Source organism: Hemicordylus capensis, chromosome 3 (assembly GCF_027244095.1).
Source record: "Hemicordylus capensis ecotype Gifberg chromosome 3, rHemCap1.1.pri, whole genome shotgun sequence".
Lineage (NCBI taxonomy): Eukaryota > Metazoa > Chordata > Lepidosauria > Squamata > Cordylidae > Hemicordylus > Hemicordylus capensis.
The window spans coordinates 351,640,944-351,662,460 of record NC_069659.1 but is presented as its reverse complement, the minus strand read 5'-3'; the positions used below and the strand labels follow the sequence as shown (position 1 = coordinate 351,662,460).

General features: G+C 45.5%; 1 protein-coding gene across 1 annotated transcript; it reads left to right on the top strand.

Moving 5' to 3' along the window:
* The first annotated feature begins 870 nt into the window (after positions 1-870).
* On the top strand, positions 871-21,264 carry LOC128350632 (cytochrome P450 2J2-like). The gene is made up of 9 exons (XM_053309022.1): positions 871-1,041; positions 3,542-3,704; positions 5,911-6,060; positions 7,733-7,893; positions 10,397-10,573; positions 14,920-15,061; positions 17,398-17,585; positions 19,371-19,512; positions 20,813-21,264. Exons 1-9 carry the CDS (start codon positions 871-873, stop codon positions 21,007-21,009), a joined length of 1,491 nt encoding a protein of 496 aa, XP_053164997.1. The 3' UTR covers positions 21,010-21,264.
* Positions 21,265-21,517: the final 253 nt, after the last annotated feature.

The window sequence follows — 21,517 nt, the reverse complement described above, 5'->3', positions numbered from 1 at the left end:
CATATTGCCCCCAACATTCTGGGTACTCATTTTACCGACCTCGGAAGGATGGAAGGCTGAGTCAACCTTGAGCCCCTGGTCAGGATCGAACTTGTAACCTTCTGGTTACAGGGCAGCAGTTTTACCACTGCGCCACCAGGATCTCTGTAGAGCAAGCTTGACTATCAAAGATAAATGCTGGTAGTGTGTGGTTGATTACACAGGATATATAGCCAGTGAGGGTGTATCCTAGTGAAGCTGTTGAAAGTCTAAAGAAGCGTATTTCTAAACTGTCACCTTGGTAACTTGAAAGTAAAGCCTTTGTTGATGCAATCTTATATTTAAACCTGAGTTTGAATACCAGCTCGAAGTATAAGAGGTGGTGTACAGTCTTGCCAGTTCTAATGTTGTTGCTTTGTTTATCTTATTTTATCTATTTAAATTTTATTTTAATTTATTTTCTTGGTTTGGAACTTTAAAACTGTTTCAGTTGTGTCTATTTACTTATACCCTTGTTACCACTTGGGCGCAATACCAAAGTGAGTGTTAGAAACCCAAATTAGGATTTAATTTGGTGGTGGCAGAGTAATAAATAAAGGGTTTAAAACAAATCAAAAGGGTCACAAACATATTGATTATTCTAGCATCTATATGTTTTAAACCCTAATCTCTCAGCCCCAGCCTCGGGTCCTGACAAGCACCCATCCCACAAATCTTCTTACGGCTCTAAGCATCAAAGGACCGGTCACCATCACTTGTGACAACCGCCTTCAGTGTTTAGCAATCCTTAGCAAGATAAAAACAGAGAGGAATGACACATACTGGAGAAGGTGCAACCGCTGCAGCTAAGCCTACCTTCTCAGCAGCATAGAGGCAGAAAGTGGCAAGGAGATGCTGGGAACAGGGGGCTGTGTTGCCGTTCTCGTGGTGTCTCTTCTGATTCTACAGTTTCTGAAGATGCAGTGGGCCAGCCGGAAACTTCCACCAGGACCAATTCCCTTCCCCATTCTTGGCACTCTGTGGTGTTTTGGCTTTGAGTGGCATCAGGGATCTCTCTCAAAGGTATTATTTTGTCATATAATGGGGGGAGGGGGCGTGTAGGGTTTGCATGTAAGAATTCTGTTCAGCCAGTGATCTTGCCAGTGAATTTTGTTTTGTACTCGAATCTGGGCAATTGAGCACAGGGTGATTTGTTCTGTCTACAAATCACCCAATGCAGCTAGATTTGGGTACAAATCATTTTGTACCCGAATTGATTCACACATCCCTAATGAAAAGCCTTCCACCAGCTGAGACTGGTGTGCCCGTGGTGGCCTCTCTTGGTCAGGGGTAGCACAGCCACAGCTATCCTAATGCTCTGGTAACATCTAGGTTAAACCACCACAATGAGTCCCAGTTGCAGGGGAGTAACAGCAGGAGAGAGGGCACGCCCTCAACTCCTGACTGTGGCTTCCTGAGGCATCTGGTGGGCCACTGTGTGAAACAGGATGCAACACAATTATGTATTATATTTTGTTTATAAATTTGTGCCAAAATAAGTGTAAATTAGACCAAGATGCCTCCAAATACCAGTTGCAGGGGAGCAATAATGGCAGGGGAGAGGGCATGCCCTCACCTCTTGCCCATGGGCTTCTCAGAGGCATAGGCCTTGGGGCCTGATCCAGCAGGGCTGTTCTTATGTTCTTATGTACTTATGCCCACCATCACGATTACAGTCAGCATTCACCTCTTCAGATGGATGCTGCTGTAACCATGAGCAGTGTGCCGGGTATGTGTGTTGAGTGATTTGCCAGGGTAGGACTTCCGATCCATTTTTTAATGTTATGGGGCCTTTTAAGCTTGACATAGTTTAGGGCCTCAGGACGTCTTAATCTGGCCCTGCCACCCAGAGTCAAACTACACATTACGATCAAAATGTGATTGACCATTGTATGCTTGAGTCTTCTTTGCTCAACAGCACAATCGAAGACCCCGATCCAGACCAGGAGGCCATGGTGTGAGGGTCAGATAAGAGCCCCCCACTGCTTATTCCCCAAGGAGGGAAGCTTCCATTGATGCCAACAGGAACTCCTCTCCTGGGAGGAATATCAGCTGTGCAGGGATACAAACTGGGACCATGGTGGGCGCAAAGCCCTTCATGTTGCAATCCTGACCCAAATCAGGCCCCTTGCACATGCTCAGCAGCCAAGACGAATCAAGCACACAGGGCCAGTCACATAATTAACATCATATGTCATTTAGCCCTTACCTGTGTATGTTTCTGGGATGCTGCTCAATCTTCATTAAGCCACACCTGGAATTGAAGTGTGTAAAGCAAGGGCAGCTGGAAAGAGGTCTACCAGGACAGGAGTACCTGTCTCCAGCTTCAGCTTTCCAACCCATGGACCCTTTTCCACAAGATCGAAGGTGTTCAGCCAGGTAGCCAAATTTGCAGATGATACCAAACTCTTTCGTGAAAATCCAAAACAGATTGAGAGGAGCTCCAAAAGGATCTCTCCAAACTGGGTGAATGGGTGACAAAGTGGCAAATGCACTTCAATTTTGGCAAGTGTAAAGTGATGCACATTGGGACGAAAAACCCCAACTTCAAGTATACGCTGATGGGATCTGAGCTGTCAGTGACTGACCAGGAGAGGGATCTTGGGGTCGTGGTGGACAGCTCATTGAAAGTGTTGACTCAATGTGCGGCGGCTGTGAAAAAGACCAATTCCATGCTAGGGATCATTAGGAAGGGGATTGAAAATAAAACTGCTAATATTATAATGCCCTTATACAAAACGATGGTGCGGCCACACTTGGAGTACTGTCTATAATTCTGGTCACCACATCTTTAAAAAGGACATTGTAGAACTGGAAAAGTTGCAGAAGAGGGCAACCAAGAAGATCAGGGGCCTAGAGCACCTTTCTTATGAGGCAAGGCTACAACACCTGGGGCTATTTAGTTTAGAAAAAAGATGACTGCAGGGAGACATGATAGAGGTCTATAAAATAATGCCTGATGTGGAGAAAGTGGACAGAGATAAATTCTTCTCCCTCTCACAGAACACTAGAACCAGGGGTCATCCCATGAAATTGATTGCCAGGAAATTTATGATCAACAAACGAAAGTACTTTTTCACATAATGCATAATCAACTTGTGGAATTCTCTGTCACAAGATGCGGTGACAGCCAACAACCTGGATGGCTTTAAGAGGGGTTTGGATGACTTCATGGAGAAGAGGTCTATCATCGGCTACTAGTTAGAGGGCTAGAGGCCATCTCCAGCCTCAAAGGCAGGATGCCTCTGAGTCCCAGTTGCAGGGGAGTAACAGCAGGAGAGAGGGCATGCCCTCAACTCCTGGTATATGCTTCCAGTGGCATCTGGTGGGCCACTGTGTGAACCAGGATGCTGGACTAGATGGGTCTTGGACCCGATCCAGAAGGGCTGTTCTTATGTTCTTATCATCCTGTACTGAAGATGAATACAATTAATTTGTCTTGAAATTTATTCGTGGTCATTTGCATGTCACATGTTATTTCCTCCTTGTGCCTCTGTCATTATTTGTTGTAATCAAACTGCAGTTCTCAAAAGTGTACGGGAAAACCTTCACCATATGGATTGGACATATGCCAATGGTTGTACTGAATGGCTACCATGCAGTCAGAGATGTGCTCATCAACCATTCCAAAGAGACCTCTTGGCGAATTGTCACCCCTTTTGTCAGAGACACAATGCACGGGAAGGGTAAGCCCAGTTATTTATCTCCCATCTTGCAGCACCTACACAAACATATCCTTTTCAACAAGATGCAGGAACCTCCTGCAGGAAAGTCCTGCAGGTCGCTTTCCAAACTAGCTGCTCAACAGCAGTGAAATGCCTCCGTTCAGGAAAGTCACATTTGAAACATAAACAGCAGGGGGAGCAGTCTCATCGAAACGAACAACTCCCCCCCCCAAACAGCAACTTTTTAACGCCAGATATACAATGTCCTAGCTCTATATCACAGCGATTAAATTCACAGCAAGGCATTGGCAATGTGAACGGCACCCTGCTGTCTGCATAGGGACTGTGGTGTCACGATGCAGGAAGTGTGGAAGCACACTTCCGAGATACGACGTGATCCCGTTGCAGGGTCTAATCTGGAAATTACCCAGATGATGTTTCACTGGGTCCAGCAAGGCAGCACTAGAGGCAGAGCTCAAAGAAGGAGCTGTTTAATCAACGAAGGCTGGCAGTAAATGGAAGGGTTATGTAGGAGCCAAGACCCCAACCCTTTCTTGGAGCTCAGGTTAGCCTTGATTCAAGGCCATTGTGACTGGCAATGATGGACGTTCAGTCAACCAATCCTTTATTTCGGTCTCTGACCAGCAAAAAATATCCACATTTAACTACCAAATAGCAACCAAATAAATCTACATAAGAGCCCCTGGTGGTGCAGTGGTAAAACTGCCGCCCTGTAACCAGAAGGTTACAAGTTCGATCCTGACCAGGGGCTCAAGGTTGACTCAGCCTTCCATCCTTCCAAGGTCGGTAAAATGAGTACCCAGAATGTTGGGGGCAATATGCTAAAATCATTGTAAACTGCTTAGAGAGCTCCGGCTATAAAGCGGTATATAAATGTAAGTGCTATTGCTATTGCTAATTACCCCTTACATAAATGTATGAAATATACCGCTCAAACAATTATTCTATTAGAAATTAGCTCCTCTCTAATTTTGCTCACTACCACACAAAATTTGGCTACAAGGTATCTGAATCCTTCATCTGTGAATGAAAAATGCTTTAAAATATTATCTGAATAGCCTAGAAGATTTCTTTAAAAGAGGGGCAATAAAAGTATCAAAACATGGACCATCGATTCTCCTACTCCAGCTCCAAAGGGGCATAGTCGTTCACCATATGGGAAATGATGGAAGTTATGCATCAACAACATTGGGGGCCAACGGTTGGAAACCCCTGTTCTAGGAGGTAGTTAGTTCACACACAGCCCTGGCTAAGTATGTTGGGCCTCATACCAGTTTTCCCTGTAACAGGGATTCCCAGATATTGTTGACTACAGCTCCCAGCATCCTCAGCTGCAATGGCTTTTGGCTGGAGATTATGGGAGCTGTAGTTGTCAATATCTAGGAATCCCTGTTACAGGGGAAACGGCTCACTACTGAGAGAGGAAAGGAGAGGTGGGGAAGAGAAATGATGCAGCACCATGAAGTCAAGACTGAAGAAAAAGGGGAATAATTCCTAAAGGAGCTGATGAATTTTCATTAAATGAGTCATTCAACATTTCCTGACATGTTTTGAGTGTAAAATGCTCTTCTTCAGCAGAAACTCAAGTAAATAGCATTAATCAAAGTATCTTCTGCTTACTTGTCTCTCTGGCGATAACACCCCACACCACCAGGAATATATACATAAATCTCATGCTAGAAACGTGTCAGGCAATACTGAATAAATTATTTTAAAAATCCATCAGCACCTTTGGGAATGCCCCCCCCCCCCGTTTCTTCAGCCTCAATCCTCCTGACCAGGTGAATCAAAACCACATACTTAATAGCTTAGAAGGTCAATAACCAGCCTTCGAGACCTTAAAGTTCCATGTGCCACTGGATGCTATTTGCCAGTTTGATAATATAGTTACTACTACTCCTCGATGGTGTAAACTTCTGTGCAAACTTGTTCATGGGGCTTGTAATATCTGGGTCACAGATCCAGTTGCTGAATGTATGGAGTGTTTTCATGATCTTCCAGTTTAAGAGGTCACCACCACCACTGAAACCATGTACCAATTATTTGGGCTCACGAGGAATAAAAAGAAAAATATAGCAGAAGGTCCCTGTCATAAGATTAAATAGCCATTTGCTGGCTGTTCCTTGGCCACTTTTATTAGTGATCAGTGCCTTAATTGTAATCCGTTTAATGCATGTTGACCTCCACCATTTCTCACTGCCTGCAGGAATCCTGTTCTCAAGTGGTCACACCTGGAAGCAGCAGAGACGGTTTGGAATGATGACTCTGCGGACGCTGGGCATGGGGAAGAAAGGCTTAGAGTACCGAGTGCAAGAGGAGGCCAGCTACTTGGTGGAGCTCTTTGCAAACACGAAAGGTTAGGAAAAATCACTGTTGCTTGGGGTCTTCTAAAGGGCCATTTGAATCAGCTTCATTGATGATTTCAGTGGAGGATGTGCTGCTAATATAAATGACACACTTGGCACTCCATATTTTTCTGCCACAAATGGACCCAAATCTGTGTTAAAAGTGGAGCAAAAACCATCAATTTTTCCCAGTGTTGAATGCTCCAGGACTGTCTAGTGCACATTACATTGTGCTGTGTATACAGCACAGAGGCGTAACTATAGGGGGGGCAGGGGGGGCATGTGCCCCGGGCGCCATCTTTTCTGGTCACGTGGGGGGGCGCCGCCATGAAAAAAAATTTTTTTTTATTTTTTAAAATTTTTTTGTTAATACAAATGTTTCCTGCTCAGTGCAGCAGCGCTGCTGCAGTCAAGGGAGTGCGTCGGTGCCCCCTCCCCCATGAGCGGTCCCTTCCGCACCGCCTGCGCCCCCCCCATTGCTTTGCTGGTGCCTGGCGGCCAGTCAGTGGCCTGGCTTGGCGGCGGGCGCTTGTGAGGAAAAACCTAAGTATAATGTAGTATGTTGGGGGGGTGGGGGGGCGCCATTTCAATGCTTGCCCTGGGCGCCGTTTTCCCTAGTTACGCCTCTGATACAGCATGAATGGGTTTCCTGCCAGAAATTAAGGCATTTTCACTTACCAGGTCCCTGGATTTCACTATCATCCTGGCAGCCTCTATATGCTTAGTGGCCTCAAAATCCTGGGCAATCTTCCTGTTTACCCAGGAGCAGCGTTGTGCCTTCTTTAAGGCTGCATGGAATAGGCTGAAGCAGCTGTGATCATGGTACCACTGTACCCTAGCTTTTAACAATGTTTAAAACATTTAAAACATTAAAACAATTTAAAACAATGAGAGATTCTATAAATCTAATTAAAAGCCTGGGTGAATAAATGTGTCTTAAAAACTCTTTTAAAAGCTGTCAGAGATGGGGAGGCTCTTATTTCGGCAGGGAGCACGTTCCAAAGCCTTGGGGAAGCAATAAAGACAAGCTGGTGGCAACTTCAGATGGACCTCCCTGGATGATCTCAACAGGCAGCAGGGTACATAATGAAGAAGGGGTTCTCTTAAATACCCTGGGCCTAAGCTGAACCAACCCCACATTTTGTTCCAAATCCTACAGTTTCCTCTCCCTTTTTGCAGATTCCTTCTGCAGCTAAAAGGTCTTCTAGAGAACAGCTAAGACCACGGCTTTTGCGAGACTGTGATAAGCAACAACTTGCTGCAGTTATTTGAGGAATTGTTTATGGCAAATTGGGTGTTAGTTACATTTGAGGAAGTACAACCTTCCCCAGCTTCTGCTGCTCATCACTCATTTACTGAACACATAATTTTGCACCTCCCAGAGCTTCATTCAGAACGCGCAAGAGTTCAACTGAACAGCAAAAGCACCACTGTATAATTTCATCCATTCTCCATATATAGAGATTTCATTCTTTCACTCCTGCTAGAGGAACACTATGTTTACAAGAACCATGAAATCAGTAAGGGGTCCTTAAAATGTGAGTCAGAACAGGGACTGGATATATTCTGGATACACAGAATATAGCTGAATACACCGATATATTCTCTGGTTATCCTGAGTCTCTGCTCAGAATTCTACATTGGTCAGATGTTAATTGTGATACATGATATCTGTGTTTTAAGGGAAACCCATGGACCCTTCTTCCTTCCTATTCTACTCTGTATCCAGTGTGATCTCCAGGGTAGTTTTTGGACACAATTTCTCCATTCAAGATGAAATATTTCACAAACTGATAGAATGCATCGAGTACGAGGGACATTTTTTCCTCTCCTCGTTTCATTTGGTGAGTCATTTCATTTCATTTTCAAAATATCATGCTATTGTTTTGAAGCACCTATTGTGCTTTTGCCCACACCCATGACCCAAATTCTAGTGTTAAGAAAGGAAGTAAATGTCACTCCATTTATACTCTTCACAGTATTCTTGTTGTTGTTGTTGTTTGTTGTTTGGTAAATCTGTGTCAGAATCAGAAAGATTATCTTTATCTTTCTTTCCTATCACAAAGGCTTTAGCCTGTCTCCATAGGAATGGTGCTCCAATCCAATGATTACCTACCACTAAGGAGGCCACTTTTAATGACATCTTTGTCAAATAATCAATCATTTCCGTGCTTAATTTTTTAAAAAAGAATTCTCTGGAGATAGCGGCAAGAATGCTTGTGGGTGCAAGTCGCTTCAGGGATATCACCAGGGCTGATGGGGGGGCGGGGGGAGCCGGTACAGATTACTGAGGCCAGGCAGTCCAGAAGGGGCCCCGGGGCCCAACTATGTTGCATATATTTTTTGTCTTGCCCAATGCCGCCGCCCCATACCTGCCCTGGCGCCACCACAAGGCCGAACCGCCAATCTTTAAAAATAATTCTAGCCACCTTGTACGCGACCAGGAGGTGGGGGTTAGCCAAGCATCACCCCCCCCCCTCGGCTGCGGTGGGCAGAGCAGAAGCGGCCACTGAGCCTGGCCATCCAGCCCAGCGGCCCTTGAGAACTGCAAGGCACTCCAGCATGCCTGCACAGTTTGAACAGAGCATCAACACTCGATTCAAACTGTGCAGGCATGCTGGAGCAGCTCGCAGTTCTCACAGGCCGCTGGGCCGGATGGTCAGGCTTAGCGGCCACTCCCACTCCACCCATCACCACCGCCACGGGGGGTGCTCAGCTCACCCCTGGAAGCACACAAAGCTCACCCCTGGAAGCGCACAATTATTTTCAGGATCCGTGGTTCAGCCTTGTGACGGCAGTGGCAGTGGCGGGAGGGGGGCCTCGCGGCGGTGGCTGGGGGGGCTCACAAAGGGGCTCGAAAAAAATTTCACTGGGTCCTGAACCCACTCTCAGTGGCCATGGGTATCATACCCATCCAGCAGCAGCTTCATTGGTTACCTGTTCGCTTCCAGGCTGGATTCAAGGTGCTGGTCTTGTCCTTTAAAGCTCTTTATGGCTTGGGACTGGGGTATCTGTCGGACCCATATGAACCTGTCAGGGCCCTCCACTCATCATCTCAGGCCCTGCTCATGACCCTGCCACTGATAGAGAGCCGGTTGGCGGGGACTAGAGACAGGGCCTTATCATTTGCGGCCCCTCAGCTCTGGAATGCCCTCCCTGTGTTTTTAAAAAAACAACTAAAAACACATCTTTTAAAAGAGGCTTTTAAATGTTTCACCTGTTGCTTACATATGGTAGGTTCTTTAGTTTTTATAATTCTTAGTTTTTAGGTTTTTTAAAAATAACTTTTAATTTTAAATTTTAAAATCTAATTCTGATTGTGATTTTAGCTTGGATTTTTAATTTGTTTAGCTTAATTTGGTTAATTTTATTAGTCTGATTTTACATTGTAACTATTTTTTAAATGTTGTGAGCTGCCGTAGTGTACTGGAGGGGTGGGGGATAAATATTTTAAATAAATAAATAAGATTGCCATCAGCTCCAGGAATTTCTTGTTCTAATTTCTCAGTTAATTCTAAAAATTCATCCCTGGTCGGATTTGATTCCCAAGGTTCCTCAAATACACTTCTGCCACAACAAACACATGGTCAGGTATGCATTTCTGATCTCACCACTGCTTTGAACGTTTGTTTAGCTTCTGTGCTATCTCCATGTTGATCTCGCCTCCAAGGAATTTGCACAGACCTGCAACTTTTCCCCAGCAGGCAAGTGTGATACTCAGTGCAATAGGAGTGTGCACTGGAATGTCCAGTGCGGATGAATCTGTAGAATTTCCCCTTTCCTGGTTCAGTAGGGAAGACTGGGACAAGATGCAGGGCTGCCTGGGAAGCCGCACAAGGGCAACTGGGAATTGTAGTTCTTCTCAGAGCTATTCCCATGGGGGATATCCCCATTGGGAGATATCTACAACGACGGTTCCCAACTGCCCTTGCATGACTTCCCAGCCTTCCAACTGGCCCCACATGCTTTCCTTTTCTCTATGGACTATGTTCTGGCTGGTTCTGTGTGCTTTCCAAAACTCCCACTGCAGCTCCAGTGCCTGTTAAAGAGGTGCCAGAAGTGTGCATAACCATGTGGGTAGAGTTGCAGTGGGAGTGGACGCTTCACTGTGACACCAGGGGGCGAATTCTATAGATTCATCAGCATGGGACATTCTGATGCACAGCCCTGTTATACAACAGACAGGTTACACTCCCTACAAGCATTCCCGTCACATGAAATAAATGGAGGTTGTGCATGATGTCTGAACTGACCTTCAGTCTTGGTTGTTGGGGCAAAGGCTGGCTGCTCAACCGCAGTCTTTCTGAAAGCAACGACTGCTCACCTCATTCTCCTTCTCTCCTCCAGTTGTATGAACTGTGTCCATGGCTTATGCGCTACCTCCCAGGACCTCACCAGAAGGCTTTTTCATGCTTGGAATTTATCCATTCATTTTCAAGAAAAGAGATCCAAAATCACAAGGAGAAGAAAAAGCTGGATGATTCATGGGATTTCATTGACTTCTATCTAGAGGAGATAGAAAAAGTAAGTGGTCGTTGTATGAAGGGCACACCATGCCCTGAGTTCATTAAGACAAAGTTCTCTGCAGGACGATTAACTCACATTCAAAGCCAATATAACTAAGCAGAATTTTTTTTTTAAGGATTGCTACCAAAAAAACCCTAACGTGCTGGCACCATCTTAAAAGATGCATCCCCTTTCTTTCACATTCAGGAAGGAATCCATCTTCCAGGATGGCATCTGCTATAATGTTGGTGTGCATCATCTAAAAACAAAGGGTGGCATCCAGATGGAGCACCTTACCTGTGGAAGCTCCTCCTGTGACTGGAATGAGCATTATGCTCCCGCAGGGGGTACTTGCGGAAGCTCAATGCACTTTACATAGAAAGACCATGCTTCCATTGGTGGGGCACTTAGTCTGGATGCTCCCCCACATATTTTTTGTTGAGTTTAGTTTTTTTTAATCATATGAAATGTGTTAATTGAATTGATAACTCACTCATTGAAACCGTGCCTGATCATAGTTTCACTATAATCATATGATCATTAATCATAGTGGCTGACATGCCAGGCAGGCATACGAAAGCAGAGCAAGTGCTCCATCCTTGCAAGCAGCAGCGAAGACATTAACTGCAGGAGAGGCCTGCTGTGCAGCTCTGGGGGTGGGTGGAGGGGGAAGCAATTTTCACTTCTCTATGCTTGCCACAAAAGTCCTTTTTGTGGCCAGGAATATGTCCTTCAGGGCTGCACAGCCCGCACAGACTTATTCCTGGATGCAACAAGGGCTTTTGCAGGGAGGGGAGATAAACAATAATCACTTCCCCCTTCCCCTCTGCCCACCCAGCACTGCATGACAAGCTTCAGGGGAGTAACAGCAGGAGAGAGAGCATGCCCTCAACTTCTGCCTGTGGCTTCCAGAGGCATCTGGTGGGCCACTGTGTGAAACAGGATGCTGGACTAGATGGGCCTGTGCCTGATCCAGGAGGGCTGCTCTTATGATCTTATGTTCTTCTCATACAGTTCATTTATTTGCTGTTTTCAAAGATGGGGCTCTTGCTCTGTGCTTGTACACCTGCCCAAAATCTCAGGCACTATGATTCATCAACTAAGATCTTTAAGCAGGAGACAGTCCTTGTGGATACAGCTAGTGTATGTTTCTTGGTCATTGTATTCAGAGGTGCACTTAGGTAATTTTTGAGCCTGAAGGCCTTTGGAGCCCGCCCCCCCCCCACCGCTGCAAGTTAAGCATTACCCCCCTACACACACACACACACACACACACAATGCCAAACAAAGACAAAGAAAGTATTTTTAACACATGGAGTATATTTATGCAAATATGCATTAGCAGAAACATTTCAACACACAACTTAACATTTTCCCATCCCACAATTTTTTCTCTCCACTTCCCCCTCTAAAGCACCCAGCTCAGGTCACAATCACACTTGGCTACCCAGCACAGTGCAGACCAGCAGTGACCACACCACCTGGGACAATCTAAAGAGGATTGGGGGGCCCCAGAGGTTGTGGAGGCCCTGGACTTCGGCTACGAAGTCCAGGGGTAAGAGCACCACTGATTGTATTTGTGAACCACTTGGCCTGTATATTTTTAAGTCTCTTTCAGTCAATTAAAAAAATGTAAGCAACTTTAATAAAAACTAAGGTCACTTTTGAAAAGTTCACAGAATGGCACAAACATTGACGAGAAGGGGTTTTGTCACTGAGATGACACAAATACTTTCCAACAGGTGATACTCACAACCACAAATCCAATATGGTCTCAAAGCTCAAAACAATGTGATTTTCCTCCTGTTTATGGTGGGAGGATAGTGATTGATGGCACCAAAGCAGCAAATAAATACTTTTGTGGAGTAGTGTGTCAGGGCAGTGTAGTGAGACCTTGGATGAGAGATACAGAGATCTGTTTGAGTCCTTGGATTCAGGAACCAGAGATAATAATGATCTTGCTGCTTTATACTCCGATAGCTCATTGATTCATCTGTCCCAGTACAGTCTGCTCAGCCTGCTGTGTCAACCAGTTCTCCACCATTATTGCATCTACATATGGCCACCCACTGTTGCTTTCCCACTATGGGAGCACAAGGGGATAAAATACCTTAATGCTGCCCTATACTGTCTACTCTGACCAACAGGCCTCCGACACATTTTTCCAGCCTTTCTACCTGAGCTGAGGTGTGCTTTCCCCCCAGCAGAAATGCCAAGGCAAAAGCTGCATATATACTTTGCCACTGACCTATACCCCCTTGAGTATAGGTCAGTGGTAAAGCATAGGCGAGAAGAGCTGGTCTTGTGGTGGCAAGCATGACTTGCTCCCATAGCTAAGGAGGGTCTGCCCTGTTTGCATATGAATGGGACACGTGATGCGTGAGCACTGAAAGATATTCCCCTCAGGGGATGGAGCCGCTCTAGGAAGAGCATCTAGGTTCCAGGTTCCCTCCCTGGCAGCATCTCCAAGATAGGGCTGAAAGAGATTCCCGCCTGCAACCTTGGAGAAGCCGCTGCCTCTCTGTGTAGACACTACTGAGCAAGATAGACCTATGGTCTGACTCAGTATGTGGCAGCTTACTATGTACTGGCACCCAGGGCAAAACTCATAATGAGCACACCTAGGAACATGTAGAGGGCAAGCTTTCGCAGTCTATCATCAACTAGTTAAAGTGTGAAGACAGTACTGAGCTAGATGGACCTATGGTCTGACTCAGCATATGGCAGCTTCCTATGTTCGTATGTTCCCCTCCCCATATGCAACAGTCTCATATTAAAGCCTTATCCGGATATTCTTGAGCGCAGCGGCATTCACATTTACAATTCCCCCACTGCTGCCACTCCCTCCCTCCTGTTGGCTGCTCATAGTTATGGTGCCATTTGTGTGAAGGGGGAAGCGCCACAACCATATTAGCTAGCACTTCCATCAGCAGCAGCTTCGGGCACTCAAGGCTGCCGCTCATGAGATCACCGGTCATCACAGTTACTGTGCTTCCCTCTTCACAGAAGTGGTGCTGTAACCATGAGGGACCGACAGGAGGGGGTGAGTGACAACGGTGGGATAGGACTCCTGCCCCACTTTCAGAGTCATAAGCCTGAGGCCTAAGTTGAAGCATTTGTCCATCTAGCTCAGGACTGTCTACTCTGACTGACAATGACCCTCCAGAGTTTCAGACAGTGGTCTTTCCCAGCTCTGCTTGAGCTACCAGGAAATGAGCCGGGGACCTTTTGCATGCAAAGCATATGTTCTACCATATGTGTGCACTTTTTCACACAACACGTGATCCACTTGTGGAACTCTCTGGCACAGGACGTGGTGACAGCCAACAACCTGGATGGCTTTAAGAGGGTTTTGGATAACTTCATGGAGGAGAGGTCCATCAATGGCTACTAGGCGGAGGGCTGTGGGCCACCTCCAGTCTCAAAAGGCAGGATGGCTCTGAGAACCAGTTGCAGGGGAGTCACAGCAGGAGGGAGGGCACGCCCTCAACTCCTGCCTGTGGCTTCCAGCAGCATCTGGAGGGCCACTGTGTGAAACAGGATGCTGGACTAGATGGGCCTTGGGCCTGATCCAGCAGGGCTGTTCTTATGTTCCTATGTTCTTACCACTGATAGGGGTGCATCTAAGGTCATTTTAGCAACTGGACCACCCCTGGCGAAAGGCCCCCCACCAAACCTGCTTTTGGGGGCCTCCTGCGCCTGCCCTGCCTGCCGAACATTCATTTAAAAATAACATTTTCCAGCTGATGCACAGCTGAGGGGTGGCTACTGGGAGCTGCCAGCAGTCCTTCTCCCCCTCACCTCCACCGGCGATTGCAGTGGTGACCGATGCTGGGCCTGACAGAGGGGGAGAAGGACTGGGGGACTTCCATGGCACTGCACGGCCTGCCGCGGCAATGTAGGGAGGGAGGGAATGTTTGGAGGCCCCCACAGGTAGTGAGGACCGGGCCAGGTCCCCGTGGCCTGGTCCTAAGAGTGCCTCTGAGCACTTAACCATGTTCTCCTCATCCTTAGCACTCCATACTAGACCAGTGCACAAACTTCAAGGTGGAAGATTTTCCAAATGATTGTGCAAACAATACTGGCTTCTAAGACTGTTGGGCAATGTACATAGATTACCAGGAGGTTTTGTGGAAGCCTCGTCACTTTGTGTGTGTGTGAATCATCATTAATAACATTTCCTGTTTATGCTTATATACAGATAAAATGTACTTCTTGACAGCTCTTTCTAATCCATGCAGTTTTCACACGTTTTTCTTGCATATCCCAAGAACAGCATGTGTGGTCTTCACTGAGAAAAGCAAGGAACATTTGATCAGTAATATTTTGATCTCTGTCTTTATCCTTCTGATGGTCAACCACAGAACAAAGGTGACCCTTCATCTACCTTTGATGAAGACAACTTGCTTCATGTCATTTACGACCTCTTCACAGCAGGGACAGATACCATAGTGTCTACCTTGCGCTGGGTATTTCTCTGTATGGTGGTTCATCCGGATGTCCAAGGTGAGAAAATCTTGAAACGTTTCAACTCAGATGAGATTGCATCCAACCGATGGGCCTACCAAAAGGGATAGGGCTTGATTGCCCAGCCTACTTAATTATTATTATTTTTTAAATGAAGCACCATTGAGAGAGGCTGTTGGTTCATAGCAAAGCAAACGGCACTCACTTGCAATCTAGTTTCCTTAGTGGTGTAACCAAAGTTTGAATTCCTCAGCTCAGAATATGATGCCCATTTCCATAATGTTCATCTTTAATACAATGCAAACATTACAGCTAGTGATCTTGCCAAAACTCATAATTATTTGGTTCAGAATACAGATTTGTATTCTGCACTCGCAATGCATGGAACAATACAGCTCAACTATTATTTACCACAAGGTCTTTCTGCACACTGGAATTAAAAAATGAGGTTGTGCCTATGTAAAGAGTGATTTGTAATTTGAGTATTTTTAGTCCAGGTTCCGCATACTAGATGCCGTATTTGCAGAATTTGTCGTCGCTCATGCCAACCTGAATCAAACTGAGGAGTGTTTGCCCTTCAGTACTAGTCTAGTCTGATTTGTTTGTTTATTTGTTTGTTTGTTTGTTTGTTTAAAAAAACTGTACCCTGCTTTTTCCACTAACCGCAGCACAAAGCATCTTACAGTATTAAAATAAAACAAAACATCACACAAATTAAAGCAAAAAGATATTTACAGGAACAAAACTAACAGAATAAAATTGCATAGCAGTTGCATGTGATGGGGAAACCTGGCTTTATGAAATACATCTGTGTCTAGTTGTCCCACACCCAAACAGGAGATCAGGTGCTTTAGCTTTGTGTATGGCTGGGTGGGGGGAGAGGAAGAGAACTGGAGGACTCTGGTTTCAGGGATGTACAAATGCCCATGAGAAAATTCCTGATATTCTTACCGAAACAGTTTACTTTTCTCTTGAAACTTGTCAAGCCTTTTAACCAAGCAGGAACCTTCCATTTTGCCACAATTTTTCCTTTAGTGGAAGTAAGTGGCAACCTAACCATGCACTCAACTCCGCTGGAGGATTTCATTACCTTGAGCAAATCTCTTGGGGCAGGAACTTCCAATTCACTTCACCCACCTCCCTGGAATGAACGCATAAGATATTAAACAGTGCAATTATGGGCTACAACCTTATTGATTTTAATTTTCATATAAGATCTGCAATATTCTTAACTCATTAAAGACAACCTTCCCTAGCTCAGTGTGGATGCTCACTACCAATGTGGGTACTAGGAATTGCCTTGGCTCTTCAAGCATCAGATCAGTGCTGCAATTGGTCTTTGCTCTTCACTGTGAGCACACCTGAAAGATGTGCCAAGCAGGGGCACATCTAGGTAATTTGGGCGCCTGGACCTGAAGGGCATCAGAGCCTGCCCCCCACCATGAGCCCCCCCCCCGCAAGCCACTCTTAATTTAAAAAAAAAATAAAATCTCCATCCTGGAGGGCCATGCCACTGCCTGCAGCCACTGCCGCCCTGCCACACCACTCCTTTCCATTTTTTGCTTCCTCCATGTGCGCAGCTGGAGAGGGGGTGAGCCAAGCAGGCCTCAGCCTCCCCTGTGGTGGCAGTGGCTGGTGGGCCTGTTCGTCTGGGCCATGAGCGCACCTGCGCAGTGGGAATATGAGCGTCGCAAGCCCGTGAGTCCCCAACCGTGCACATGGCAGCAGCAAAAATGGAAAGGAGCAGCGCGGCAGGGTAGCGATGGGTGCGGACAGAGGCAGGTGCGGGGTGGTGGCAGGAGGCCCTCCCAGGGCATTTGGAGCCCCCGCACCCACCCAGACTCAAGAGAACACGGGCCCAAGGTCCGGGAGTAAGAGCATCTCTAGTGCCAAGGAAGCCATGTCAACAACATCAGTCCCTCAGCCAGTGATCCTTGGGATCTATGATGCCATCAAGAGGAAAGGAGGACTCCCTGCTTCGAGTCCTCTCAAATCATTAAGCCCTAAGAAGCTGGTTTGGGTAACCTTCCTTTCACCACTCCAATGCCTTGGGGTTCTTTTCACCAGCATCTACTATATCTCCTCTTCCCTACACTTGGCCCCGGAACCTGCCAATTGAAACTTAATTATATGGTAAAATGCATAGAAATTTTTGGGGGCAACATCTGTGCTCCATCAGTGGAAACTCCTTCTATTAGCAGAACATTAATCTAGCTATCACCTAATGAATCTAAACATGTCAAAAGAGACTGGGGATTTTATTTAGAGAGTGGCATACTCTAGAGGAGAGCAATTGAAATACAAAGAATGGTCATGCATTTTGTATACTCGGTGTGATTTTTCTCTCACATGTAAATTTGGGTTTGTTTTGTCAGAGAAAGTTCAGAAGGAGATTGATGCTGTTCTGACACCATCCCAATGCATTTCCTACGAGGATCAGAAGAGCATGCCCTACACCAGTGCAGTCATTTATGAAATCCTACGCTTCAACTTTGTTCTCTTAGCTGGGACTTTCAGACAATGTGGAAGTGATACAACTTTGCTAGGTTTTCCCATTAAAAAGGTATAGACCTTTACAAAAAAGGAAGAAATCATACCCTGACACAGTTTATTAGAAGGGGCCTTGCATGTGGAGAACTGATTGATTGAGTGAGTGAGTGAGTGAGTGAGTGAGTGCTGTTAAGTCAGTGTCGACTCTTAGCGACCACATAGATAGATTCTCTCCAGGATGACCTGTCTTCAACTTGGCCTTTAAGGTCTCTCAGAGGTGCATTCATTGCTGTAATAATCAAGTCCATCCACCTTGCTGCTGGTCATCCTCTTCTTCTCTTTCCTTCAATGTTTCCCAGCATTATGGACTTTTCAAGGGAGCTGGATATTCCTATAATGTGTCCAAAGTATGATAATTTGAGTCTGGTTATTTATTTATTTATTAGTTAGTTAGTTAGTTAGTTAGTTAGTTAGTTAGATTTATGTTGCCCTACTCCCATAAGACTCAGGGCGGCTTACAAGCAATAACATACAAAGCAACACAGTTCTAATAAAATACAACATACATAACATCATAATCACAACCCCATACAGTACGCATTACAAGACATAATAATCATGGATTACCAGATCACTCTACGACCGACCAGCTATCTCAGTGACCTCGTGTGAAAATCTGAGAACTTCTGAACTAGTTCCAAAATCAAGCAATATTGGCAACTGATATTGTTCTGTGTTAACCAAATAACATGATATCAATTAACAAATGATTCTTTAAGAATTTTATTGAATTTTCTAAAAGATGTTGTTGATAAAGATTATGTTGAAATTATCAACTGCTGCGAAGATCTCCATAGCGGCACAGTGGGAAAAGGATATAAATCCTCCTCTGTCTGATTGGTTTCTTAGGATATGGGATATAGTTTTGATGACAAAACTTACTTATTATATAAGAGCAAGAGACAATTAGATATACGACTTACTTTATTAAGCAATGGTCACATTTTGTATCTTTTTGGAATGACAAAATCAGTGACGATGTACCTCCCTACTCATTGTTTTCTTTAAGTGTGAATGTTCTATTGTGAGGTATTTTGGGTTATAATTTTGGTTAATTATAACTGTTTTTCAATTGATCTACATAATTGATGGTTGAAGCTTAGTTGGATCTTTCCATATGGTTTGGGGCCCACCTGCTCCATGTGTCCCTAGTTTACTGTGCTAAACGTTTGACAGCACACAAAAATTGCCTTAACATTTCATCCACAAACTCATCAAGTGGGAAGAATCTAGAGATGAAAGAGATGGAAAAGACATTTCAGGAAATTAATGGAACCTGAGTTCATTATAGTTCAGAGGTCACACTCTACCCAGAGACACTGGCACCATTCAGATGAATGCATCAGGCATTTTGACATTTTTTGAAGCCATGTGCTTTCCCCTGGCAGCCAACAGCAACTTTTCTTTTAAATATCAAGTCAGGAATGTAGAATAAGACCTCCCAAAGAGATTGGTTTTAAATTGGTTTTGACATGCAAAGGTGAGAACTGGGTTACTAGATTCCGAATTGCCTGGAAGGATCTATACACGTACCACACCCTACATACACACCGAAACCCAATTCTCAGCTTTGCCTTGCGGTAACAGCATCAAGCTGGGGGCAATTGTTTTGAGGGGGATGGCAACTGCTGGCTGGGAGGAGGAACACCACCAAAGGGAGCACCTCACGAAACAGTGGTGAAAATGCAGGGTGAGCCAGGGGTGGCTTTGGTCTCCCCTTCTTGACACCCCAACTTTGAATCAAAAGTTTTCACTGAGCCCTTGTTGAACCTTGGACAATTTGCTTCATTCCTTGCAGGGCACTATAATCATTGTTGATATTGCTTCAGCTCTTAATGACCCCGAACAGTGGGAGACGCCTCAGCAGTTCAACCCCAATCACTTCTTGGATAAGGATGGGAATTTCTTCATCAGAGAAGCCTTCATTCCATTTTCAGCAGGTACCTTTCATTCAACATTTGGGAAAGAGTCTAATGGGAGTGCTGGATCTACATGATCCAAGAGGCTCTGCCTCTTCACTGTGAGCTTGGGAAAGCAGGTGCTCTTTCTCTGAAAGACAGAAAGGGAGAAGCTAGGCTGGGGCTGAAATACATCCAGAGAAAGAGAGATTGTCTGCATTCAGACATAACACTATACCAGAGTTGAAGCGGCCTCCAGTTCAAATTTGTAGATGTCCAAATGCATGCAGCTGCAGTTTCACCCCAAATCTGGCCCGCGGTTTCCCTCCTGAGACTCCAGTTTGTACCTTCAGTTTGTAATTAGTTTTGCCACTTGTACCTCTGGTTCTGTGGTGCCAGCATTACACCTGAATTTGGCACCACAGTCTTGCTGTCCAGCAACCAGAGCTGATGGAGGAAGCTCCTCCCTTGCTCCAGCTGCTATTGGCTGCTGGAGCTGTCCTTCAATCAAGAAGGAAGCCCGGGCAGCAAGTCCCTGCTCCTCTCTGCAGTTTCACTGGCTGCAGAGAGGAAGCTCTTTCAATTGCTAGTGGGAGAGAATAAGTGATATAGCACAAACTCTGCTTTGATATTATAGACTAAAATGGCCATAGACTATAGTGGAAACTCAATGAAATGCTTATAGCTTGTTTTTTTATCTGTCTGACTGGAAGAAAAACAGCATGCATGGTAGACCATGAGGCTATTCACTCGTGCAGCTAAAATCGGGAAACCCAGCCCGATTTTAGCCGCTTGTGAGAACCAACAGGAGCCGCATGGCTCCCGGAAGTAGCTTGGTGGCAAACCCTCCAGGGTAGCCTACCTCTTAACCCGGGTTTCAGGTGCGAGGGCATGACTGAGTGAATGTCTGTGGGGAGAATGGGTCAAACCCACTCTCCCCGCAAATCCCCTTTAGGCTCTTCACACTGCTCGTGTGAAGAGCCTCCATGAGTTCATTATACCGTCTGAATTTCAGGCACATATGTGTGTGGGAGGACATATTGGAACCTTGACCTTTGGCCAGTTGAACTGCTGCAATCTCCATGATCTTGGAGGAGTGAGAGGGAAACGATGTTTCCAATGCCTCTTTGCCTCAGCATTGGTTGCAACACTGAATCAAGAACAGCAGCAATGATCATTAGGAAGGGAAGGGGGATAAGTCTTCTTTCCCTAAAGAAGAGCACAGTTATAAGAAAAAATCAGTACAAATTAAAAACATAATAAAAGAGGAGTGAATGATTATGAAAAATGGATTTGAAACTATAAGAAAACAGAAGTACAGTCCCTCCCGCTCCTTCTGCAGGTCCGCGACTATGTCTGGGAGAGAAACTGGCCAAGACGGAGCTCTTCCTCTTCATCACGAACGTGCTGCGAGCATTCACGTTGCAGCTGCCAGAAGGAATGACAGAAGTCAACACAAGGCCTGTAGAAGGAAGGTTTGCCGTGCAGGCTCATCCGTATGTCATTTGTGCTGTTCCTCGTAAGACCATAGCAGCATGAAGTAAGGAAGGACCTTTGCTGAAAAAGGGCAGGACCAGAGGGTTAGCACTAGCTGGGATTTTTAAACAGACCGCACTTAGCCAAACACACATGCAAACTCATCTGGGAAGGAAGCAGCAGTCATTCCCAGAACACCTAAAGTGCAGGCAGGCACAGGCATGTCTAAGATCCACACAACCCTTTTAGGAGAATCAAGTGCTCCTGCCCTCTTGGGTGTGCCTGAACCATCACAGGATGCTGACCTGTGTTTAAGAATGTTGCCTGTGGCCATATGCCTTTAACAAATGCTCTCCTTTGCTTGGTGTTTTTAGCATTCTTGATAAAGGGTTATTATTTCAGAAGGCATTTCAAGATTAAAGGCTTGGTTGGATTTTATGTGATTTCCAAGCCTCATTGAGGGTTCCTTGGGTTCCAAAAAGTAGGGCAAGGAAGATAGTTCATTAAAAGGGTACTCGAGTTATGGGAGGGAGGGAAGGGTTGCAGAGAGGGCCTGCTTTTTTTACCTCTT